At 45.7% G+C, this 24239-nt stretch overlaps 3 protein-coding genes across 3 annotated transcripts; all 3 read left to right on the top strand.

Annotated features, from left to right (window-relative positions):
• bop1 (BOP1 ribosomal biogenesis factor) lies at positions 1 to 6837 on the top strand. Its single transcript, XM_022205708.2, has 16 exons — positions 1 to 142; positions 859 to 1047; positions 1136 to 1216; positions 1293 to 1447; positions 1525 to 1642; positions 2581 to 2682; positions 3147 to 3359; positions 3485 to 3646; positions 3733 to 3813; positions 3934 to 4003; positions 4121 to 4253; positions 4343 to 4523; positions 4601 to 4892; positions 5024 to 5108; positions 6335 to 6442; positions 6532 to 6837. The coding sequence occupies exons 1-16, from the start codon at positions 35 to 37 to the stop codon at positions 6683 to 6685; spliced, it is 2232 nt and encodes a 743-aa protein (XP_022061400.2). The 5' UTR covers positions 1 to 34; the 3' UTR covers positions 6686 to 6837.
• A 1116-nt stretch (positions 6838 to 7953) lies between these two features.
• Positions 7954 to 11018, top strand: ntaq1 (N-terminal glutamine amidase 1). The gene is made up of 6 exons (XM_022205709.2): positions 7954 to 8096; positions 9165 to 9264; positions 9519 to 9569; positions 9653 to 9801; positions 10137 to 10261; positions 10343 to 11018. The coding sequence occupies exons 1-6, from the start codon at positions 8038 to 8040 to the stop codon at positions 10483 to 10485; spliced, it is 627 nt and encodes a 208-aa protein (XP_022061401.2). The 5' UTR covers positions 7954 to 8037; the 3' UTR covers positions 10486 to 11018.
• Positions 11019 to 12680: 1662 nt separating this feature from the next.
• On the top strand, positions 12681 to 24224 carry lrp12 (low density lipoprotein receptor-related protein 12). The gene is made up of 11 exons (XM_051955554.1): positions 12681 to 13458; positions 14458 to 14514; positions 14652 to 14787; positions 16397 to 16599; positions 18377 to 18624; positions 18848 to 18997; positions 19077 to 19298; positions 19387 to 19653; positions 20126 to 20328; positions 20413 to 20545; positions 20724 to 24224. The coding sequence occupies exons 1-11, from the start codon at positions 13407 to 13409 to the stop codon at positions 21666 to 21668; spliced, it is 2616 nt and encodes an 871-aa protein (XP_051811514.1). The 5' UTR covers positions 12681 to 13406; the 3' UTR covers positions 21669 to 24224.
• The last annotated feature ends 15 nt before the right edge of the window (positions 24225 to 24239 follow it).

Here is a 24239-nt window from a genome sequence, read left to right as displayed (position 1 = left end):
TGACCTCTGACCCGGCTGTTTCCCACATGGTCTAATGGAGGAAAGCAGCAGCAACGTGTTGAGCTCCGAGAAGTCTGGAAAGATGAAGAGGACGAAGAAGAGGAATAAAGGAGAAGGAGATGGAGATGAGGAGGAGGAGCAGGTGAGACACACACAGGTGGACGTGAAGGGGAATACTGGGAGCACTGGGAGGACTGGTACGGAGCTGCAGCTACCTGTTAGCATGCTAACCGGGAAAAGCAGCAGAACAACAGGCAACTGAAGAGATAAACAAGGAGACATCCTGAAAGGTCGGTGTCAGTATTACCAGAGGGGTGCCGAACCGAGCCGGTTATTCACTGCTGAACTTCTGACGGAGCTACACAGAACCAGCGCTGCTTAAAAAGGTCAGATTGTGAATGGAGTTCTGAACGGAGACAAGAGCATCTGTGGGCTACGTTCTCTAACGAACAATTTCATTACCTGAACACAGCAGCTGATCCGGTACCGACACTTTATACAATCTGCAGCTGTTAGCATGCTAGCTCTGCTGTTCACTGACGGTCTGAGCAGAGCTGGAGATGCTGCTAACAACAAACATACCAAACTCCATTCATAATCTGACCGTTTTAAGGTATTTCACTTGTCTTAGAAAACTCGTCAAGCTTTTACTGAATGTACATCTTATTTTTTGATATTCAGTGTGAAAATAAAGTAAGCTTAATGAATGTAAGTTCAGACTGAAGATTAAAAATACAATGTTTATTGCTTATTTCGTTTTAATCTTTGTTCAGAAAAGCTAAAATCATCAGGGTTTTGAATGGGGCATGGTGCAGCGTAAGGTCCTTAAATCTGTACTGAAATCTGTGTCTTCTTCAGGTGTTCAACTTTAACAAACCTGCAGACAAAGGCGATGATGATGAAGATCTGTCCGACAGCGAGGACAGCGTTTATTCAGGACTGGAGGATTCTGGGAGCGACTCTGAAGAGAGGGAGGAGGGATCACATGATGATGATGATGAAGACGATGACGATGAAGACGATGCTGATGGGGAACAGAGTCAGCAGGTAGAGTTCAGCTGTGATTGGTTGGTTGTGTTGAAAGTGTTGTCAGGTTCTCCTGAAGAACATCACCTGTGCTCTATTCCACCTGCAGACGGAGGACAAGAAGAAGGGTAGTGAAGGTGAAGACGAGAAGAAAGCAGACGAGTACGAACACGACTCTTCAGATGAGGAGGTCAGACGAGTTTATCTCCTGTGATCGTCTCTCTGCTTGTTCTGTCTGGTTTCTAATGTTCTCCGACATTCTGCAGGACATCAGAAACACGGTGGGGAACATCCCCATGGAGTGGTACAAAGACTTCCCTCACATTGGCTACGACCTGGACGGGAAGAAGATCTACAAGCCGATCAGGAACAAGGACGAGCTGGACGACTTCCTTGACAAAATGGAGAACCCGGACTACTGGTGAGCCGCTAGCGTGACGCTAGCTTCTCCATAGGTTTAAATGGAGGATGCTAACGATGTTAACTGTGTCTCTGCAGGAGAACGGTCCACGACAAGCAGACGGAGAGCGACATCGTGCTGTCGGACGAGCAGGTGGAGCTGGTGAAGCGTCTGCAGAGAGGCCAGTTTGGAGACGTCAGCTTCAACGAGTACCAGGTATGCTCAGAGGCTCCGCCAACTCAGGGAGCTCCTGATGTTCCCAGGTGAACTGTTAGACCTGTAAACACCTGGACACAGCTCATTACCTGTCAATGTTGTTGGGTGTTGACCTCAATATTGTGAAATCAGTAGATAGAGTGAAGATCACATCTGTTACATGCTAATCTGCAGCAGGGGATCAACTCTGACTTGTTTGTGTTCTTTTTTTAAACCAATCAGAGTGATTGTGGGTGGAGCTAAGCCAGGATGCAGTAACGATGTCCCCGAATTATTTTGGTGAAACATTCGCAGCAGTGACACGAGAACTGTCATGAAAATGGTTAATTCACTGACAGAATTAGTAAAGGTGCTTTAATAAAGGATCGATGTCCTCAGAAAAACTTTCAGTGCTCAGTCGCAAGTTGTTGTTTCTTGTAGTGAAGCTGACTTTGTTTTTCTTATTCTGGGATTTATATTTTTTGCATTTTGTTAATATATAATGAAATTAGTTAATCTATCTGTAATTCTCAGACATTTTGTTTTTTAGATATTCGATTTGTTTTAAGGATTTTTTCTATTTTTTTGTTTATTTTTGTTTTTTAAGATTTCTGGACATTTTATACATTTTCTTGAATTTCTTGTTATTTTCTTTCTGCCACAATGTCCAAAAATCTCATCAGATTGTCTTATTTGTGCCTGAAGGTTTGTACAGAGAAGTTTGTGCATAAATTACTCATTCAACAGTTTATTCCCAAAAACATGAAGGTTTTTCCCCCTGTTTGTATTTTCTGGTTCATTTAAAATCTCCTCTGTTAAAATCCTTCAGCTGTAAAATGTCAACAAGTTGACTGAAGCTGATTTATCCAAAGTTGCCATCCATGTGATATGTAAGCAGTGAGGTAGGTCTACCTGATGTTCACCTGAAAATCACCTGTTGCTCATGTGTCTCTGCTCAGCCGTCGGTGGAGTTCTTCTCTAACGAAGTGATGCTTCATCCAGTCACCAACAGACCTGCAGACAAACGCAGCTTCATCCCCTCACTGACTGAGAAGGAGAAGGTACCTGTCTGACCTCCACCGGTCTGTCTCACCTGTCTGATCTCTATCTGTCTGTCTGGCCGGCCTCACCTATCTGAATTCAGGTGTCTGACGTGCACCTGTCTGTTTCATCTGTCTTGACCTTCACACGGCTGACCTCCATGCATCTGTCTTACATTTCTAAGCTCTACCTGTCTGACTTCACCTTCCCTGTCTCGCGTGTCTCACGTCCACCTGTCTGTCTCACCTGCCAGGCCTTACCTGTCTGAACTCAGGTTTCTGACATCCACCTGTCTGTTTCATCTGTCTGGACCTCCACCTGTCTGAGCTTCAGCATTCTGACATTAACCTGTCTTGGCTCCACCTGTCTGTCTCACCTTGCTGAGATCAAACTGTCATCTCACTTGTCTGTTTCATCTGTCTGACCTGCCTGTCTAATCTCTACCTGTCTGACCTTCAGCTTTCTGACATTCACCTGTGTGCAGGTGTCTAAGCTGGTCCATGCTATAAAGATGGGTTGGATCAAACCTCGGCGGGTGGAGGACGACAGCAGGGGGCGCTACTACGACCTGTGGGCCACTGAGGACTCTTCTATTCTGGCTCAACACAAGATGCACCTACCTGCCCCCAAAATCCCTCTACCTGGTCACCAGGAGTCCTACAACCCCCCACCTGAGTACCTGTTCACTGATGAGGAGGTACGTTACCTGGTCACCTCATCTGAGTGAATGGAGCAGTCTGCAGAATAGATTAAAGTCTGAACCTAAACAAACCTGTCCACGCTTCTCTTTACCTGTCTGTCTACCTGTCTCTGTCTCTGCAGCGAGCTCTGTGGGAGCAGCAGGATCCATCAGACAGAAAGCTTCCGTTTGTTCCTAAAAAATTCTCGAGTCTCCGTCAGGTTCCAGCGTTTCCTCGTTTCATCCACGAGCGGTTTGAGCGCTGCCTCGACCTTTACCTGTGTCCCCGGCAGAGGAAGATGAGGGTAACAGCTACAGTAACATCTGTCTCACCAGCAGGGGGAGCTGCACTGTTAGCACAAAGCTACATTACCTGTCTGTCTGCCCACAGGTGAATGTCAACCCAGAGGATCTGATTCCCAAACTGCCCAAACCAAAAGACCTGCAGCCGTTTCCAACAACACAGTCTCTGGTAAACACACACCTAGCTACACACACCTGGCTACAAACACCTATCTACACACACCCGGCTACACACAGCAATGAGGTAAGTTGTCACTGACATAACCTACCTATGTTTACCTGTGTTCAGGTGTATCGAGGTCACAGCGGTCTGGTTCGTTCCATCAGTGTGTCTCCATCAGGACAGTGGCTCGCTTCAGGTAACGCCATTCACTCACCTGTCCTGTTAGAATCCATCAGAGCTGCTCAGCCAGCAAGCTAACGAGAGTCCAGCTAACGAGAGTTCAGGTGTTGAAGGCGGGGCTTTGTGTTTACAGGAAGTGACGACGGATCCGTCAGGTTCTGGGAAGTTTGTTCGTCTCGTTGTGTGAAAACAGTCCAGGTGGGCGGAGCTGTGAAAAGCGTCGCCTGGAACCCAAACCCATCCGTCTGTCTGCTAGCTGTCGCCCTGTAAGGACCTACCTGTTGTCTCTCTGTTCACCTGTCTGTGTGACATCACCGTGTCTCTCTCTGACATCATCCCATCTGTCTGGTTCCAGGGACTCGGTGGTTCTGATCGTGTCTCCGTCTCTGGCAGACAAACAAGTCATCTCGGCATCAGAGCGACTCCTTGCTGGTCAGCAAGAGGAGGAGCCATCAGAGGGGGCGGGGCCTGTCTGGTCTGAGACTGAGGGGGAGGAGCTAAGCCAGGGCATCCGCCTCAAAATACAACATCCCAAAGTGAGAACCTGATTGTTTGATGCCAGGATTCTGATCCACACCTGGACTGAACTAATGATCATTGTTGCTCTCTTCAGGCCGTCCACCAGGTGGCGTGGCATGCTAAGGGAGACTACCTGGCCTCGGTGATGCCGGACCACTCTAGCAACCTACAGGTGTTCATCCACCAGCTAAGCCGGAGGCGGAGCCAGAACCCCTTCAGGAAGAACAAAGGTCTGGTTCAGTGTGTATCCTTCCACCCCGTCAGGCCCTACTTCTTCGTGGCGACGCAGCGCTCCGTCCGGATCTACAACTTGGTCAAACAGGAAATGACTAAAAAACTTCAAGCAAACTCCAAATGGATCTCCAGCATGGCCGTCCATCCTGGAGGTGAAGACTACACCTGATCCACCAAAATACCTGATCTACTACAACCAAAGTTTTAACGACACCTCATGTTATAATTATGACATCACTGCTGGGGGGCGGAGCCTGTGTCTAACCTGTCTGTCTGTCTGCAGGTGATCATGTGATCTGTGGGAGTTACGACTGCAGGCTGAGCTGGTTCGACCTCGACCTCTCAACCAAACCCTACAAGATGCTGCGGTATGTACCTGTCAGTCACTCTCACACCTATCAACAGTGTTGCCAACTTGGCAACTTTCTCGCTAAATCTAGCGACTTCCCAAATTTTCCTGGCGACTTTTTTTGTCAAAAGTGACTAGCGACATTTCTAGTGACTTTTTCTGGTGTTTTGGAGTCTCTGACTTGAAAGATCGTATCGTTTTGCAGTTCCTGTCCTCAACGAGCAGAATGTGCTGCCGTGATCTCCTCCCCATCCCAAAGCACTCACAGGCGGTCAGTCTAGTAACCCCACAGCAGTCCCATTGTCTGATTAGAGGAGACCCACATTACCGCAGATGAATCGCGCATGAGCAAAGCCGCTGCAGATCCCATCTCTGTCATACTAATAAATCACTGCATTTGACTCGCACAGCCTCTAGTTCAAAAACATGTTTTGGGTGTTTTATACTCGCTTTTTGTCTCTCCCACAACATTATTCCTCTCTCCTACAGCGGCTACGTTTATATGCAGGTCAAAAACCCTTTCTTAACCGGAATATTAGCAATAACCCGGTTGCGTACGGCCATGTAAAAACCCGAATATGTTCATATTCCGGTTTTTAAAAACCCGAATAAGACCCCTGGGTTACTCCTTTTCTAACCCGAATATCTCGTCATATAAACACGCATCGGAATATTCCCGTAGAAAGAAACATTAGTTTGCGTTCTGCGCTTGTTTCATCCGAAAGGAATCTTGAGTACGGCAGCTACTTATATGCCGCGTCTGACGTGCGACCCACTGGAAATACACAAGGAGAGGTAAACAGACATGGTGAACCCCACACGCGGCACCACAGCGCCACACAGCGTCAGCACAGCATCACACAACAGGAGTAACTCTGTCTGTTTAGGCATGTAAACGGGTTATTCCAAATGTTTCAGAAACCGGAATATTGACCTTAACCTGAATATTGATGGCATATGAACGTAGTCAGTGTTGATTACAATTACATGCAAACGAAAATTATGCAAGTTAGGCAATGATTTCATTGTGCGACTTTAAGACAGCCAATAGCGACTTTCCTTACTGAGGAGTTGGCAACAGGGCCTGTCAATCACTGATATCTTGTGCACAAATCACAGATTTGGTAGATTATTGATACTTGATTGTTCATGATCTGTTGTAATACTGATGTCTCTTCATGGTATAGATTATAATAATAATAATATTGATTTACTGACCATAAGTATATTGATTGATCACTACAGACACCATAAGAAGGCGGTGAGGGGCGTGGCCTATCACAGATCGTACCCACTCTTCGCCTCGGCGTCTGATGACGGATCAGTGATCGTCTGTCATGGAACCGTTTACAAGTAAGACTCTCAAATACAGTCAGTACGGTTCATTGATCAGCCGACAGTCCCATGTGAACACGCTAACCCCTCCCTCCCTCTCCCTCCAGTGACCTGCTGCAGAACCCACTGATCGTCCCGGTGAAGGTGCTCAGAGGTCATGTGATCACTCATGACCTCGGCGTTCTGGATGTGACCTTTCACCCCACTCAGCCGTGGATCTTCTCCTCCGGAGCCGACGCCACCATTCGCCTCTTCACCTAGCAACCTGCCCGGCAACCGACCCTGCGGGTGGACCACCTGCATCTGCCCACCTGTGGTATCCTAGCAACCACTGCTGACTTGTTGCTAGGATACCACAGGCTGGAAGACGTGACTTTATGTAGTTTGTTTTTATTAAACTGAAACTTTCTGAATTTTTGTTTGTGTTGCATTATGTGCAGTTTGTTGCTGCCGCGGTGATTAGTGCCGTTACAGCGCCCCCTGCTGTTTGTCAGGAATAAGATCACATGAAACCTGCTGCATCTCTGATATATCGATATAATCAATCAGTTTATTAATTATGTCTAATAGAAAATAATCAGTTTAGAGCCGAGTCTGCTGGATTGAAGGTGTCCACTTCAGGGTCCAAAATCAGGAATTTTGTTTCAGATTTATTACTTTTTAATGGACTTTTTCCATCATTTCTGAGCCTGAGGACTTCATCAGTCCAGCAGATAGAACCATGACATGTGAAGAGGAAAAACACATCTTAAGTCTGATTAAAAACTGACACCAGATCAGTTTTACATCGATCCAGCTGTCACAGTCTAAACACTAGATCTGTTTACTGTTCATTTTCTCTATAACCAACTGTGAGCATGAGTATTATGGGATGTGTCATAGTATGAACAGTAAACTTGCAGCAGTTTAATGACATGGAGTCATAGAAACAATCATTGGTTCCCTGGATGTGTGTCTGTTTTCTGATAATTCACCAGAAAGAAACTTTACAAAGTACATTTTGGGTGAACTTTCAAGGCTCATATCAGCATGTGTGGTAGGTGATTGGTCTGAAATATTATAGACAATGAAAGATCATTTTGACCAACGCAAGATCACAGGGCCATCTAAAAGACATGATTGATTCTGTGGAGAAATATTTTCTAATAAATATTTTAACAGTTTAGGGGTCTGAAACTGAAAATATCCACAGTATGAGGGTAAAACTTTGATTCATTAAATAAAGTTACTGTAGATAAAAAATAACCATGTGGTTCTGAGGAGGTTTAGGGAAACTTTTTGCGTTTTGTTCATACGTATATATATATATATATATATATATATATATATATATATATGTATATATATACACATGTATTGCCATTCTCAGAATCTGTTTTGTTATTATACAACGTATATTGTGCTTTAAAGCTGCTGTTTGATGGAGCAACACATTCTTTCAAAACAGGTTTTACTCAGATTTCACAGAATAAATCTATAAACACTTTCTCCTCATGCTTTAGTAGTTGAATACACTGTTAACTGTTCTGAGGCTTTTAATTTGAAAGTACCTTGTCCTTGCTGGATGTGACGACATGAGTGTGCTTCCGGCGGATCGTTGACGTTAAAACGTGATGAAGACAGAAAGCCTCACACCGAGCCGCGAGGACTGCGAGTATACGAGCTGCTACTGGTAAATACTGCACACGGTACTGCTATTTAATACTACAGTAACTCACGGCTCAGAAGCAGCCTCACCACAAAAGGCTGCAGGAAAATGTTGGCTGATCAGCTGATCGATACCAGCGGATCAATAAGTTTCCAATCACATGAATTAAACAGATTCAGAAAGATTTCAGCAGAACTGGTTCTTTACATTTCCATGTTTCCTATAAAGTTTTCTTGATGTTCACAGAATGTTTACTTTGAAGGAAAATGTTGGTTCTGACCTTAAGTCTTTACATTTGTGGAACGCTGCCAGAACATTCCTGTATGGTACTCCAAATGTTCATGGAAGGTTTCATGAAGCTACAGTCAATAAATAATGCCAGCACTAATAAAGTTTTACCCAGGAAACAATGGTTCCATTAACTATTTGCTGAAGACTCGAGGAACGTTTTCTGCCTCTCCTTAACAAACATTTCTCAGCCAACATTTTGGAAACGTTGTATGTCTGCGGAACATTTCCTGTAATGAATGAGTGCTGCTCAGAACGTGTAAGTAATGTTCCCTGAATCTTTACAGAATGTTCTCCAAACCTACAGTCTCTTGCTTACAGGGTTCTCACCAGTGGAACAAACAACTGCAGCTGTAGACATCAAAGCAAATCACCTGTTTGATGGATTCTAATCGACAGGATTAATCAGCTGATCCGCTCTCTGTCTGTCAGAAGAACCTGGATGTCTGATTGATCAAGAGAATCAAATGGTTCATTGATTATCAAAATGTTTGGCATCACAGTTCCTTCAGATAAACTAAGAAATGTTCTGTCAAACCTCAGATGATCGATCAACACCTGAACCAATCCGCTGTTAGATCAGATGTTTCCCATCATGCACTGCAGCTGCCTTCATCTGCAGGTCATCGTTCTGTACGAAGAGCTGCTGAGTTCCTCTGATCTGTGTTCTCAGAACTGTAGTTCAGCTCTTATCTAGTGTACTCATGCAGCACCTTCTATGTTCTACACAGTTGGTTCTGCTGCAGTCGTGTCTTCTGCAGTCCAAATTTTCTGATGGTTCTGTTGTTTGTTCTTGTTCTGCAGCGAAGAAAATGTTTGGAAGCTCTGTGACTTTGTCAGAACCAAGAGAACCGCACCGCTAGAACAGCTGTTCGTCGTTTTCATCTCCAATGACAACAGAATGGTGAGAACATACAGAACAACATCAGGTTTGAACCAGACGCTTCAGTATACCTGCTGGTTCTTAAAACTGTTACAGAACATCTTTAACATTCTCTAAAACATCTGTCAGGTTCTACAGATTTATACAAAACATCTGTCAGGTTCTAGAAAACATTTGTCATGGTCTAGAAAACATCTGTCATGTTCCATAGGGATCTCACATGCTCACCACATGTCTGGTTCCAGCGCTAATGTTCTGTATTCATTCTCCATCAGGTTCCTCTGTGGAAACAGAAGTCTGGACATGGAGACCAGCCGGTGATCTGGGTCGGTAATGTCACTGCATGTTCCCTGAATGATTTCAGTCATGATGTATTCATGACATCAATAAAGATGGCGTTGTGTTCCAGGATTACCACGTGGTTCTGCTGCAGGCGGAGCTTCAGTCCGAAGCTCTCATCTACGATCTGGACACTGAGCTGCCGTTCCCCTGCAGCCTGAAGCTCTACGGCGCCGAGGCCTTCCGCTCAGACCGCCACATCAGACCCGAGTACCACAGGTAGCACAACCGAGAACCGCAGGTAGCACAACCGAGAACCGCAGGTAGCACAACCGAGAACCGCAGGTAGCACAACCGAGAACCGCAGGTAGCACACCTGAGAACCGCAGGTAGCACACCTGAGATCCGCAGGTAACACACCTGAGATCTGCAAGTAACAGCTCACACCTGTGTTCAGGGTTTTCTGGATTAGCATTATCATTAGCATGTCTGTGCTGAGCTTTGTGTTGTTTGGCTTGTTTGTATTTTTTATGGGGTGTTGGGGGCACTCATATGAGCCACTGTGAGCATGTGCAAGACGAAGTGACATCACAGTGTACGTGTGTCTCTGACAGGAAGTTGCGTGTGGTTCCTGCTGACAGCTTCCTGCTGAACTTTGCGTCGGATCGTTCTCACATGAAGAACCCTGACGGAACCTGGAAGATGCCGCCGCCGCCGTACCCCCCCATACACACCGCAGGTGAGTCCACCTGTCTGATGACATGAACCATGAGACCATTTACTGATGATGTCATAATGCTGTGGCGCGTTTCGTCCTCAGAGAGTCACATGAACCTGGACGACTTCATCAGCATGGATCCTGCTGTCGGCTGGGGAACTGTCTACGGCCTGAGACAGTTCCTGCACAGATACACAGGAAACGCATCATCATCATCATTGTCAGCAGCAGCTGCGTCGCGGTAGCTACAGGTTTGTAGCTGCAGGTCGACGCCTCCTGCTGGTTGCTGTCGACATGTTCGGTTCTTGGACTGACAGAAGAAGTCAAAAGCTGCTGGACTCTGATTGGTGCTTGGACCCTGTATTTATAAGCCTCGCCCCTTCACCCAGTGGATTGAGCTCATAACAAAGAGAAGATGTTGAACATCCTGCTGAGAGACAATCTGATCAATATATTGATCGATCAGTTATCAATATGCCCTGTGATCAATGAGCATCAGACTGTTTTTGCCTCAGTCCCCGTTTGTGTAAAGTTTATGTGATCAACTCATTTTTGATGGTGTCTTAGAACCTCCTCACTTCACTGTCAGTCACCTCTGGAACAGTTCTGTTGTTGTACATTTACGATCAATAACTGATGATCAATTGATCTAGAGTGTCTGATAGGCCGCTCAGAGGATAATCAATAACTGTGATCATTTTTTGATGGAATCTACAGCTTCAGCTTCTGATTTAAAGACAAGCAGCAGCAACAATAAAATAAAGTTTCAGAAGTCAAACAGCTGAGTTTCTTCTTCTGTGGTGAATTCTTCTAGCCTAGCTGCGCTAGACAACCCACGGCAACGAATTTAATTCTCTGCCAGGGTCGGTCTAGTTACCCTCGGTAAGCCTCGAGGTTGGATGCTCCTAAAACTGGCCGACGAATCACCATGAAGTGTAGAGTCAGAAGGCGGGCGTAACTACTGCAGGCTGAGCTGGTTCGACCACCACACAACAGAGGCGCGACGATTCTGACAGAAACAACCGGAAACAACCATAGAAACAAGAATAGAGAAGAAGATGGTTGCGCACAATAAACAGTTATCTTTCGACTCGACTTTGGCAACAGCCCTTAAAGATTTGAAGGTAAAATTCAACTTGAAAGATGAACAAAGGACGGCACTGAAGTGTTTCATTGAGAAGAAAGACGTATTCACCAAACTCCCGCATCCTCTGATTTCCGGCGCTCTAGGAACTACGTCCGCCTATTTGTTGAGCTGGTTGGTTGTATACCTACCCAATTGCTGCAGAGTGATTTGAAAGACAACCTTTTAGCCCGCCTCCCTCCCTGTTGAGAGTTCCTAGGCCCTTGCGTCTTCAGACCTGGGTCTAGCGCGACTAGGCTAGGATTCTTCTTGTTTCTGTGTCACTTTGAAGAGATTCATGTTCTTCTGATATGTTACTTCTGTGGAGGTTAACTTCATGGGGACTCACAGAGCAGAAATCATCTCCAGCAGCTCCATCCTGAACTCAGAGCTTCAGGTCTGAGCTTCCTGCTGAACTAAAATACAGAGAAATCAATAAATGTATTCAGTGATAGTTAACAGAAGGCTCAGTTTGTGTTTCTGTTACGGTTTGCTTCTGTTTGAAGTAAAATATGATCATTTCTGCTGCAGCAGCCGAACAACAGACACGATTCATTGTTCTGATAGTCAAACAAAAACATCTTCTGGTTCACAGAGACTTTAGAAAAACAGCAGCAGATGGACACTTTCACTGAGTGTGGGGGTCGTGCTCTGTATCAGGGGCTGTAGGGAGGGGCAGTTGTTGGGGTGTGAAGGGGCTGTAGGGGGGTTTGGAGGGGCAGTTGTTTGGGTGTAATGGGCTGTTGGGGGGTTGTGGGGTAACTTGGGGGTTAAGACCACATAAAGGGACAATAGAACAGCTGACAGAAGCTCCAGCTGCTGTGAGGACGACAGATGTGCTGCTGCTGTTGTGGAAATTCTGCATGTGTTGTTCACACGTGTTCAGCTCACGGCCTATACATGTATGTTTGGACTGGGAGGACCATGAGATGCTGGTAACAGTCGTGTGACTGTTTCAGGTTTGTGATGTTGAATTATCACATAAAATGCAATAAATAAATATATTAATAAGTAAATAACAAAATAAGTCACCAGCATTTGTCTCAGATAATTATTTCTTGGTTTATATTGATTGATTCATTCATGATTTTTGTATGGACATTGATCATTATTACTTAATTATGAGGTAATAAAATGACAACAAGGATGTTTACTGACAAATAAAAGCTGCATCAGCTTGTTTGTGTAACTAATAAATTAAAACCTATTAATATATTTATACATTTATTTATAATAACTAAATCAATCATTTTAACAACTAATCGAAACAAATAAGTAAATAAATAATAAGGCGTGTTTGTGTGGTGGTCGGTGACGTCCACTGAGGGGCGGGGCCTCTATCTGCGGTCTGTTGTTGTTCGACGCTGAAGCTAACGGCTAACAGCTGGCAGGACCGTGAGGATGAGGTCGGACCGACACTCGCGCTGCTGACCTCTCTCTGTTCCGGTTCTGTTAGTTAGAACGGACCGACCCGGGTCAGCTGCTGCCTGCTCCGTGCTTTCTGCCCTCGCTAGTGCGGGGGAGGACGAGCTGGCTGGCCGCTTAGCTCTGTTAGCATGTTCAGGCTAATCGGCCAGTGTTATTAGCCTCTTTAGCTCCGGCTGTTAGCCTGGTTTATGAGTTTAACGGGGGGTTAGCCCGAGAGCTAACTGCTGTAATGTTGTAGTCAGATAAGTGTATTTAATCGCAGAATGTATTTGCGTATTCGTTCGGCGGAGACAAATTGTGAGGTTCCACTAACGGCTCGGTGCTCTGCTAGCAGCTAGCGCTAGCTGTTAGCCGCGGCTAACGGAGCTCAGATGTCTTTGTTTCCGTCAGACGGTTTCTGATGTGAGAGCAGGTTAGCTCCGCTGTTAGCTTAGTTAGCGGGCAGGTTCGGACACGGCGCTTTATCCTCCGGTGTTTGTCGGTGCAGCAGATGCTAAGCTAAACCTTAAAGCACAGATCGGTTTGTTTCTCTGCGGGCTGACATGCAGCGCTCCGGGCAGTGACCTTGGACTCCTCATCCCCATCATCTCCATCACAGCGAGCCGCCGGGTTAGCATGGCCCTCCGACCGGGCTGCAGGCACACTGTCTACCTGCTCATACTGACAGGTGAGTCCTCTGCACTCAGCTGTGTTCGGAAGGTTTCAGGGTTGAATGATCCAGTACTTTGGGTCACTTCCAGGGTTTCAGCTGATTCTTATAAAGGTGAAGCTTTCCTCTTTATTAGAAGCTTCAGTGCAAACCTACTGCTTTTCTTTTACTAAGTGAACTTTCCACATTGAAAATCAGCTCAGCACACCTGGACATCTGTCACCTGCTCTCTGTGTGAGAGGTTTTTATAAAATTATAAACCCGGATTAACGTTTTTGTCAATTTGACTAAAACGCCTTTGTGATTGTCAGTCATCAGGTCCTGGTAATCCTATGAGCTTCAGTAAAACAACAACTGGGCTTCTCTTTTTGGTTTTAGGAACATAAATCCGAATTCCCGTTGCTCTCACTAAAGCTGCTATAATTTGGCTCCATATAATTATAATCATTGTCAGAGAAGGACACAAATTAGACACATTTGTGGACATTTGATTTTCAGGAAAGATGGAGAAACTTCATTTCAATTTACAGTATATAAAATTTAGTGTATTTTCACACAAACCAACTGTTAAATTAATTTGCAACTAATTTTTGAAGTTCAAAACAGACAAAATTCTATGTTAGAATGTAAGAAAATTGTGAAACATGAAGTTCAGTGTTTCCCAAGTCCATGAAGAAAAATCTTTATTTTATGCCATGACCCAAAATTATTCATTTTACTGTCGTAGGGGAGGAAATAAACCTGAAAATAATCACATTTAAGAAGCTGCAGACACAGAATCTAGACAATTTTTAATAAAAATTTCTCAAATCTTGGTTATAATTTTAATAGCTGTTTGATTAGTTGCAGCTCTGGTTCGTTTACATGGATGAGACGTGACATTTTCCTTAAAGCTGACTGGAATGTTGTTTGTTTTGATTGATTGGCCATCAATTCAGGCTGAGTGTTCTCTGTTGTTCAGTCAGGTTCTAAATGAATGAATTCTGGTTAATGTTGTCCTCTGTGGTTTTTTCCCAGGATGCATTGCTGCCTCACAGAAGAATGACAACGTCTACGTGTCGGGGATTTCTAACGGTGAGGTCACAACCAATCACAGCGTCAGTACAGACGCAGTATCAGCCTGCCTCCCCTCCCCTCCTTACCTATCTCACCTGTCTCCCCTCCTCTCCTGTCTCCTCTCCCTCACCTGTCTCACTTGTCTCCCCCCTCAGCCTGCGGCGACGTGGCGGAGCTCCTGCGAGCGTCCAGCGGCGTCATCACCAGCCCTGGTTGGCCCTTCCAGTATCCGGCTCGACTGAACTGCAGCTGGAACATCAGAGCTCGACCCGGAGACTCCATCACCATCAGGTGACGCTGTTTCCATGGTTACAGCATCAGACACACCCGTGTGGACGGGATGTTGTTGTGAGGACGTATGTAGTCGTCGCACCACATCTACATCAGTGTGACAAACACACAGATGTTGTTCTTCATTATGGTTCTGCAGAGCGACTGAATTGTAACAGCAGAAGCAGCTGCTGCTCGAAGCTGAAGAGATTAAACTGAAGAAAATTTAACGGAGCCTCAGACAGACCTGATCTGTTAATCTGACAGCATCTAAACTGTTTATGTCTCAGTATAATATCATATATCTCTGCTCACTTTAGACTAGATTAGAAAGCCTTTATTGTCCCATTTTGGGCAATTTGATTTGCAACAGTAGTCAACAACAACATTCATACATAGAACAGTACTGTACAATACATAGATTTAAATAATATATGCCATCAGGGGAGTTATCTTGACCATATATGTAGCCTACAGTGCAATTACACAGGCCTAAATGTTATTTAGAAACCCTACAGCTGAGGTGAAAAAACGGTCTGAGCGGTTTGATTTGGCCTTCTTAGGGAGGGTTTCTTTCCAAAAATGGGAAAAAACTTTTAACTGTATGCATTGAAAAAACATACAGATGGTGATGTGGATTGACTAAGATGGCCTTTGCTCTCTGAACGGCTCTTGGCTCTTAAAGGCATTATGGAGGATGTTTTTTGGTTTGATTTGTCTGATTCACATAAAATGAATATACTGACCTTTAGTGGACTTGTATGTGTGGTTTCTAAAAGAATAAAAAATTAAATAAAATAACTGTGGACATGGCAGGACCTGATAAACATCAGCCAATCAATGCGCTCGGACCGAGGCGTTTGGTTTGCTCCCTTTCCTGTCAATCAAAAATCTTCCGGCTCAGGCCTAGTTACGTAGATTACGTAGGCCTTGGACTTACGTGTTTTCTGTATGTGTTGCTTTGGTATAGCTTCGTAGTTAGCTGGCGACTTGTTTTGCTCATCTTTTTTACATAATGGCAGATAAAGATCCAGGGGGACCCAGCCGTAAAAGACAACTTCACGAGTCCTACGCAAGTTTCTGGAGGGGGGCATTTCTTCATAAATGTTAAGAGGGGGGAGGTTAGAGGGGGGTGAGGGAGAGGTTGTATGTGCGCATGCTACGTTCAAAGTCGTAGGAAATTAAATCTCCTCTAATGCCTTTAATGTAAAAGTCTTATGATGTGTCACTGAGCAGCATTTCACTTTTAGCACAAATCTGAAGCGTTCATTCACATTAGTAGATAAATGCACTCAGAGAGGCAGACCTGGAATCATGCGGAGACTTTTCTGCTCCAATATTTGTCCGAAAACATCACAGAGAGCAAAACACACAGTTACAAAATCACAGAAACATTCATATTCTGCTTTCTCACGTCAATTGAAAACTAAAATGTCCACAAAAATCCAAGATTTCTGTGATGAATTTAGCAAAGTTAGAACCTCCTGCAGTGGAGTGTGAACCGCTCGCTGCAGCTACATTTGGTTCCTTTGGTTCTCCAGGTGAGAGTTTCCTTGTTCGTTACTGTAACTAGGGTCAGCTCAGAGCTTCAGACCGATAAATTAACTGTATTTGATGTTTCGTGCTGCAGCTTCCAGGACTTCGACCTGCAGGGTTCCCATCGCTGCACCTCAGACTGGATGTCCATCAGCAGCTACAGGAGTCTGGACGGGCTGAGAGTCTGCGGCTCGTCGCTGCCGCCGCCGTACATCTCCTCCCAGGACCACGTCTGGATCCACTTCCACTCCGACGACACTCTGACCGGGAAAGGCTTCCGACTGTCCTACATCACCGGTCAGTCCTGATCAGCTTGGCTTGTTTCCGGTTTCCACAGTGAGGTTGTTGGTTGTGTGTGTAGAAATACTCAGTTTAGGTTCTGTTTTTATACGTTTCGATGACTTTCAGTGAAATAAGTGTTTTACAGCTGCAGTTGTCTCAGTCCTGAGCTGCTGCTGCTGTCTATCTCTTCTTTCTGGCTGTTATATAACAGCTGTTTGCAGCGGTGCTCAGTGACGTAACTCTGGATTAGAGGCTGATGTTAATCCTCCGGACACACAGAACGCCATCAGGTTTAGTGGATTAGTCACAAATCAGTACCTGGCAGTCAGTGTTGGAGGAGGATCACTGCTATATATCCAGAAGTCATCACAAGTTGAAAGAGCTCCAACAGAGATGATAAGAAAACTATTCCCATTAATTATTTACAGCTGGTTTTAATCTGCTGGTTATGGTCTGGAGTAGAACTGATGCAGAGAGGAATAATCTCACAGCAGAAGATGTGTCTGGACAATTGGAAAGTTGGAGGTAGAAATCTGTGTGATGATATTCAGGTTAAAGAGATCATCATTTCATTTGTTTCACAAAACATGAAGATATTAAGTTTTAAGAAAACCTGAGTTTGACACAGAGCTGTTAGAATATCAGATTTAATCCCCACAGAAATCATTTTTAATATCAGTAGAAGTTCAGACCAGTGATCGATGCTATCAGTCACATTCATCTTTAACCGTGTTCTGTCTTTTTTTGGTGAATAAACATCTTTAAAAATAACCAGAGTTGTAAAAACAAGGACAGATGTGACTTTAGGATTGTAAAGGTTTGTGTAGCTGCTGAACCTCCGACTGTGTTACATAATCAATCATTACAAAGATCAATTCTGCAACTGAACAAAAGGAGAAACAAATCAGTGCAGGTTTCAGAGAAGGACACAGATTTATATTGGTTGTGTTGGACTGAAATCATCCCAACTCCTCCACCGATCAATTAAAACTCAGCAAAGATGTTCTAAATGTTCCTCAGAGTGACTCTGAATGAATCATAAACCAACAGATTAAATCATTGTAACCTGGTTATTTATACTGAGATGAGATCAGAGCAGCTCAGAGGATTTATAAAATATATCAGCTGGGGATCCAGAACCAGAACTATTCAGTAATAAAACAGACAGCTGCTGTTTGTAGATGATCCAGATGTGGGTTGTTGAGTTGATGCACAAACTGTTGTTTATAAAGTTTCATCTCCACTTTGTGTCTGAACTAAATGCAGAAACACGACTTAGTTTGGAGTCGACTGATTCTATCTGAGCTAAGTTTGTTTGTTTGTTTATTTGATAGGGACAGAACAACAAACATTGTTACATTAACCGATGTCGTGTTCATAGGTCAATAGCTGACAGCTAATTCGCAGACCTGGTCCCTCACACATACAAACTACAGAAAATACAGTCTACAAAAGTTTACAAAAACAGGAGAAGTTTATCCTTCTGCTCTTTTTGTGTGACTTTATTTTGTGTCTTTTTGTGTTTGTTCTGAGTACGTTTGTGTGTCTGCCGCTCAGTCAGTTTGGAGTCGACTCCCTTTAAATATTCAGTAAACGTTCAGTCAGACCTAACAGTCTTCATCAGGTTGGACCAGTCCACAGTGAATACAGGGGGGTGTTCCTCCTGCTGCCATCAATACCAGAATAACCCTGTGAGATGCTGTAGAACCTTGTTGTGTTGTTATAGTTGTGCTACCGTGGAGGTTTACATTGTGTACCTTTATTAACTTAAACGTCTGCATTGTGTTTTCAGGGAAGCCGGAGGCGTCAAGTTGCGACGTGGACCAGTTCCACTGCTCTAATGGGAAGTGTATCCCTGACTGGTGGCGCTGCAACTCCATGGACGAGTGTGGAGACAACTCAGACGAGGAGCTGTGTGTCGACTCTCCGTTCTCCTTCCAGCCCTGCAGCCTGAACCAGTTCCCCTGTTTGTCCCGCTACACCCGAATATACACCTGCCTGCCGCACAGCCTGCGCTGCGACGGAAGCATCGACTGCCAGGTAACTCACCTATCCTCACCTGTCCACTCACTGAGACCCACAGGTCAACACAACCAGAACCTGTGGTGTTTTTCTTGACTGTGGAGAGAGAACTCAGAAATGTCTTCTGTCAGAATGATGGGAATCAGTGTTCACTGAGGTTCATCAGCCGATCTGGTCTGAACCTGGTTCTTCTGTGACTTTCTGCAGCAGGAAGTCAGCGTCTGATGTTTGTTTGTTTCAGGACCTCGGTGATGAGATCGACTGTGACGTTCCTACCTGTGGAGAATGGCTGAGGAACTTCTACGGTTCTTTCAGTTCTCCAAACTACCCCGACTTCTACCCTCCAGGAAGCAACTGCACCTGGCTGATCGACACCGGAGACCACCGCAAGGTACCCGACCTCTGACCTCACACCTCTGACCTCACACCTGACTGAGGTGTTTGACTCCACCTCCTCCATCGTCCTGCAGGTGATCCTCAGGTTCACGGACTTCAAGCTCGATGGAACCGGTTATGGCGACTACGTAAAGGTGTACGATGGTCTGGAGGAGAACCCTCGCCGCCTCCTCCGGGTACTGACAGCCTTCGACTCCAGAGCGCCGGTTGCCGTGGTTTCATCATCCGGTCAGCTGCGAGTTCACTTCTATGCCGACAAGATCAACGCAGCCAGAGGCTTCAACGTCACCTACCAGGTACCGGGTCATCCTCTGTGGTTCTGGGATCATCAAGCTTGATAGTCATCAGTGGGTTCTAATCTGTGTTGTGGTTCTTTGTCTGTAGGTGGACGGGTTCTGCCTGCCCTGGGAGGTTCCGTGTGGGGGGAACTGGGGCTGCTACACTGAGCAGCAGCGCTGTGACGGGTACTGGCACTGTCCGAACGGCCGGGACGAGCTGAACTGTTCTTCCTGTCAGGAGGACGAGTTCCCCTGTTCTAGAAACGGAGCCTGTTATCCTCGATCGGACCGCTGCAACTACCAGAACCGCTGCCCGAACGGTTCTGATGAGAAGAACTGCTTCTTCTGTCAGCCAGGGAACTTCCACTGCAAGGTACTAGAACCCAGCACAAAGCTTCTATCCACTGAAACTAATGATCCAAAAATAGTGTTCTTTATTCTTATTCTTCATGTTCTGTTAGAACCAGAGCTGTGACCGACGGAACAGAACCAGAAAGAACCTTTTTAAGTGTTGTAGCACTGCACAGAGAATCGGCATCACTGTTTCATTTCCTAAAATGAAATGTTTGAGGATATTGGAACTGTATAAATACAGACCGTTGTTACTGAAGTTTATGTTTGGCAAATTTTAAACAGAGATATGTTGAATAAATTGACTTTTGTGAAAAATAACAATTTTATTCTCAGATTTTTATAGTTTTCCTCATTGGAAAAGTACATGATTAGTTTGAGGACAGTCATGAAGTTGGGAATACGAAGAATCTTTCTGGTTTTACAGTTTATTGTTTTGATAAATGCTGTGATTTTAGTGATTAAAAACTAAATGTCTCTTTAACGGTCTGCAGAATAACCGCTGTGTGTTTGAGTCGTGGGTTTGTGACGCTCAGGATGACTGCGGCGACGGCAGCGACGAGGAGAGCTGCCCCGTCATCGTCCCCACCAGGGTCATCACCGCCGCCGTCATTGGCAGCCTCATCTGCGGCCTCCTATTGGTCATTGCCCTCGGCTGCACCTGCAAACTTTACTCGCTGCGCATGTTCGAACGCAGGTAGCACACCTGGGCCTTCACACGTCACCCTCACAGCCTCTGATTGGTCGTCTTCTGTCTGATCTGTCTGTGTGGTTGTTGCAGGTCGTTCGAGACGCAGCTGTCCAGAGTGGAGGCAGAGCTACTGAGGAGGGAAGCCCCGCCCTCGTATGGTCAGCTGATCGCGCAGGGACTGATCCCACCTGTGGAGGATTTCCCAGTGTGCTCTGGGAGCCAGGTACGCTCACCTATCATCATCTCGGAACAAACACAAATCATCAGTTGTGTGTTTTTTTTTTTTTTTCATCTCTGAGGAACCGATGACAGCAGCTCTTAATGAAATACCTTGTTTTCATGACAACCAGGCACCCCAGTAGATGTGCTGGTTCTGATGATTTGTCTTTGTGTCCAATCAGGCGTCGGTTCTGGAGAACCTCCGTCTGGCTGTTCGCTCTCAGCTCGGCTTCACCTCCCTCCGGCTGCCCTCCTCTGGTCGTCATAGCAACCTGTGGCGCCGCCTCTTCACCTTCTCGCGGTCTCGGCGGTCGGGTTCGTTGGCTCTGGTCTCGGCCGACCTGGAGGACAGCGCCGGCACCGGCAGCACTGGGAGTTCTGGCTCCGACCTGCTGTCTCCGGACTCGGACGACACGGACACAGAGGGCGAGCGGGGCAGGGAGCGCGGTGTGGGTGCAGTGGGCGGACCCGTCGCTCCGCTGCCACAGAAGACTCCGCCCCCCTCTGCTGTGGAGGCCGTCGTCTCGGTGACAGCATCTGCTACGTCTGTGACTCCGACGCCTGGCCGAGACCGAAGCCGCGAAAGGCCTAGAGAGGCCCCGCCCCCCTCCAGCCCCGTCACTGTGGTAACGTCCAATCCAGATCCTGAATGTCACAGTGACGTCCCGGATCTCCAGGCACCTGCTGCCTCTGCCCTGCAGCGCCTTGCCCAGAACCTGCACCGCCTGGCCCGGAACCTGACCAGAACCAACCAGAACCAGCAGCCTTGGACCAATCACAGCCCTCTGCGCCAGCTGGAGACAGGTAGGGGTGGGGCCGAGTCTGCGGAGCGACGAGGGAGCAGAGAAGAAGAAGAAGACGTGGAGCTCCTGATCCCCGTGTCCGACTCTGACACGTCGTCATCCTCCTCGCTGGTCAGCGATGTCCGCCAGCCTCTGCTGGAGCCACACCCTTGCTCCACAGCAGGCCACGGCCCTCGTCATCACCACGGAAACAGCAGTCGAGGTGGGCGGGACGGCCTGTGTGAACACTGCAGGATGGTCCACACGGCTCAGATCCCTGACGCCTGCCTGGAGGCCACGGGCAAGACGGAGAGCAGTGACGACGAGCTGCTGCTGCTGTGCTAACAAGCTAACCTCCCTGGCTAACATGCTAACTGACAGGCTCATACTTCATACACTTCACCAACAGCAGGCTAACATGCTAACTGACAGGCTAACACTCTATACACTTGAACTTCTGATGGTTAACATGATAAAGGACAGGATAATACTTCAAACACTTTATCTACAGCTGGCTAATATGCTAACTGACAGGGTAATATTTCAAACACTTCAACTACAGCTGTCCAATATGCTAATGGACAATCTAATACTTGATACACTTTAACTTCTGATGGTTAACATGCTAAAGGACAGGCTAACACTTACTACACTTCACTTACAGCTGGCTAACATGCTCACTACAGGTTATTGCTTTATACACTTCACCTACCGCTCACTAACACTTTGTAGACTTCACTTGGTTAACATGCAAACACTCAGGCTACTACTTCATACCCTTCACCTACACCTGAATGTCATGCTAACTGACAGGCTAACACTGCATGTACTTCATCTTCAGCTGGCTAACATGCTAACTGACAGGCTAACACTTCTTAAACTTCACCTACAGCTGGCTAGCATCTTAACTAACCGGTTAATAATACCCTGAACATTACACCCACAGTTAGCTAACATGCTGCTATGCTAACAGGCTAATCTGGTGGGCTAATATGACAACTTATAAGCTAAAACTTCAGACAGCTAGCCATCATGCTAACACTTCACACTGGACTACAGCTAGCCACCTGTTAGCATGGGTTAGCATGTTAGCTGGATTAAAGGTTAGCTCACAGTGATGTCAGAGAAAAATTGACCAATCAGAGACTGAGGGGAGTGATGTCACTGATTGGAGTCTTATCGGTACGAGCATAAAAACTGTCCTGCTACTCCTTTGGTCCGTCCGTTAAAGTGCTCCCCTCCTGCTCGTCGGTACGACTGTAAACGGAGTCCTGACGGAACAGACTGATGGTTCCCTGAGAACATGAACTCTGATCTGATCAGGAACTTTCTCGGGGAACGTGTTGGACTCCTGTTCAGGTGCAACGGTTTATACGGTCCCCCATTTCCAACAATAGTTATGAATTCTGGAAAAGGAAAAAATGGACGGGGGTCATGTGACCAGTGGAGGTAGCCAGTTAGCAGCTAGCAGGCTAGTTTTTGGTAGCCTAGCATAGCAGTCAGGTCAGGTCAGGTTCTGACTTGGGTTCCTGAGGTTCTGCACAGTGTGGTCATTAGATTGTCCTGTTATAGAATTTAATGTTACGCCTCACTGCAGGTAACTTCCAGACACCTGGAACATCAGAGATAAACCCGTCGATGTGTTGATCTCCTATTTTCCTCTTTTGATCGTGAGAATAAAGCACAACAGATTATTTTATAGTTTTTACTTTTGAACCAAACCGTGAGCTGATTCCAGACAGCAGTGTTAGCGGACTGATGCTAACGTTACCTGTTCTACCTCCCAGGTCATGTGACCCTCACGGCAGCCATTTTAGCATTTAGCATCCAGACTGGATCTGAGCTGCAGATCTTCATTTGTTTCATCAGAACATCTCAGATCCACATCGTCATTTTTCCTCATCTCAGACATTCATAAAAAATATCTGCAGCTGAATTCTGGCTGGTTTTAATTCCAGTTTATCTATGGTTTAATTCTGACTCGGTTCTGGTCCCAGATGGCTTTATTCCAGGTCAACAGATTTACGTTGTTCTCTGTAGATTCTTCAGTTTGAACTGGGCAGAACGATGCTGTAACTGGAACCTGGAATTACAACCAGTCACACAATTGCTACAGAATTCTGACTCGGTTAAACTCCTTTGAGGTTTCTGTAGTTTCATCATTGACAGAACATCTGCAGAACCTCCATCACTGTTGCTGACAGTTCTGATGTTCTGCTGGACCAGCAGTCAATGAGGAGCCTTCATGATGTTTGAGATCTCTGTTGATGATGTTCTGACCAGTTTAAACTGGATCCCAGTGATCTGGATAGTAAATGTTAAAACGGCTGCTGTAGGTTCTGTTCGGTTCCTCCTGGTGTTTGAGTGCTGACAGCTTCCAAGAAAAAGTTCTGGAGAGTCAGCTCTCAGATGGAGACGCTGTTGGTTCCTCTGTTTACTCCACTGATATGTTACTGAAAAGGTTCTACATCTGATGGTCCTATTGGAACCGAGACGTTGCACGTGTCCGAACATTTACAGAGTTTTTATGTATTTAAAGGGTTTCACTTTTTTAAAAGTGGAGGTTCTGAGGGAGAACGATCATGAGATTAAAGAATAAAGACAGAGGAACCAGGAGGGTTCCTGCTTGAACCAGAGGCTGGTTCTAAATAATAAATGGTGTTATTTTTTTTCCCCTGGTTCCTCAGACTGAAGCCATCCTGCTCTTTGTTACAGTTTTGGTACTGGGCCTCCTGTGTGAGTGTGACTGTATATTTATTATTACTGACTCTGGTTCTTCTTGTGTTCTTGCTGTTGTAGCCGTTTTTTCTGCATGATTCTGATGTTTGGTGATTAGATTTTCTTTGAGTCTGTAAACTGCACTAAAGATTAAAGGTTCACCTTCGGTGTGTCGAATCCTCAGCTGGACTCGGTTCT

Source organism: Acanthochromis polyacanthus, chromosome 11 (assembly GCF_021347895.1).
Source record: "Acanthochromis polyacanthus isolate Apoly-LR-REF ecotype Palm Island chromosome 11, KAUST_Apoly_ChrSc, whole genome shotgun sequence".
In the NCBI taxonomy this organism is placed as follows: Eukaryota; Metazoa; Chordata; class Actinopteri; family Pomacentridae; genus Acanthochromis; species Acanthochromis polyacanthus.
Note: the sequence above shows the minus strand (reverse complement) of the source record. Positions and strands in the feature narration are given on the sequence as shown.

Coding starts and splice junctions, on each gene's coding strand:
- bop1 (XM_022205708.2), top strand. CDS start 35: ATGGAGGAAAGCAGCAGCAACGTGTTGAGCTCCGAGAAGTCTGGAAAG. Junction 1,643..2,580: donor TCAGCTTCAACGAGTACCAG/GTATGCTCAGAG, acceptor GTCTCTGCTCAG/CCGTCGGTGGAGTTCTTCTC. Junction 4,524..4,600: donor TCAAAATACAACATCCCAAA/GTGAGAACCTGA, acceptor TGCTCTCTTCAG/GCCGTCCACCAGGTGGCGTG.
- ntaq1 (XM_022205709.2), top strand. CDS start 8,038: ATGAAGACAGAAAGCCTCACACCGAGCCGCGAGGACTGCGAGTATACG. Junction 9,265..9,518: donor TCTCCAATGACAACAGAATG/GTGAGAACATAC, acceptor ATTCTCCATCAG/GTTCCTCTGTGGAAACAGAA. Junction 9,570..9,652: donor GAGACCAGCCGGTGATCTGG/GTCGGTAATGTC, acceptor GTTGTGTTCCAG/GATTACCACGTGGTTCTGCT.
- lrp12 (XM_051955554.1), top strand. CDS start 13,407: ATGGCCCTCCGACCGGGCTGCAGGCACACTGTCTACCTGCTCATACTG. Junction 14,515..14,651: donor CGTGTCGGGGATTTCTAACG/GTGAGGTCACAA, acceptor CTCCCCCCTCAG/CCTGCGGCGACGTGGCGGAG. Junction 19,654..20,125: donor CAGGGAACTTCCACTGCAAG/GTACTAGAACCC, acceptor AACGGTCTGCAG/AATAACCGCTGTGTGTTTGA.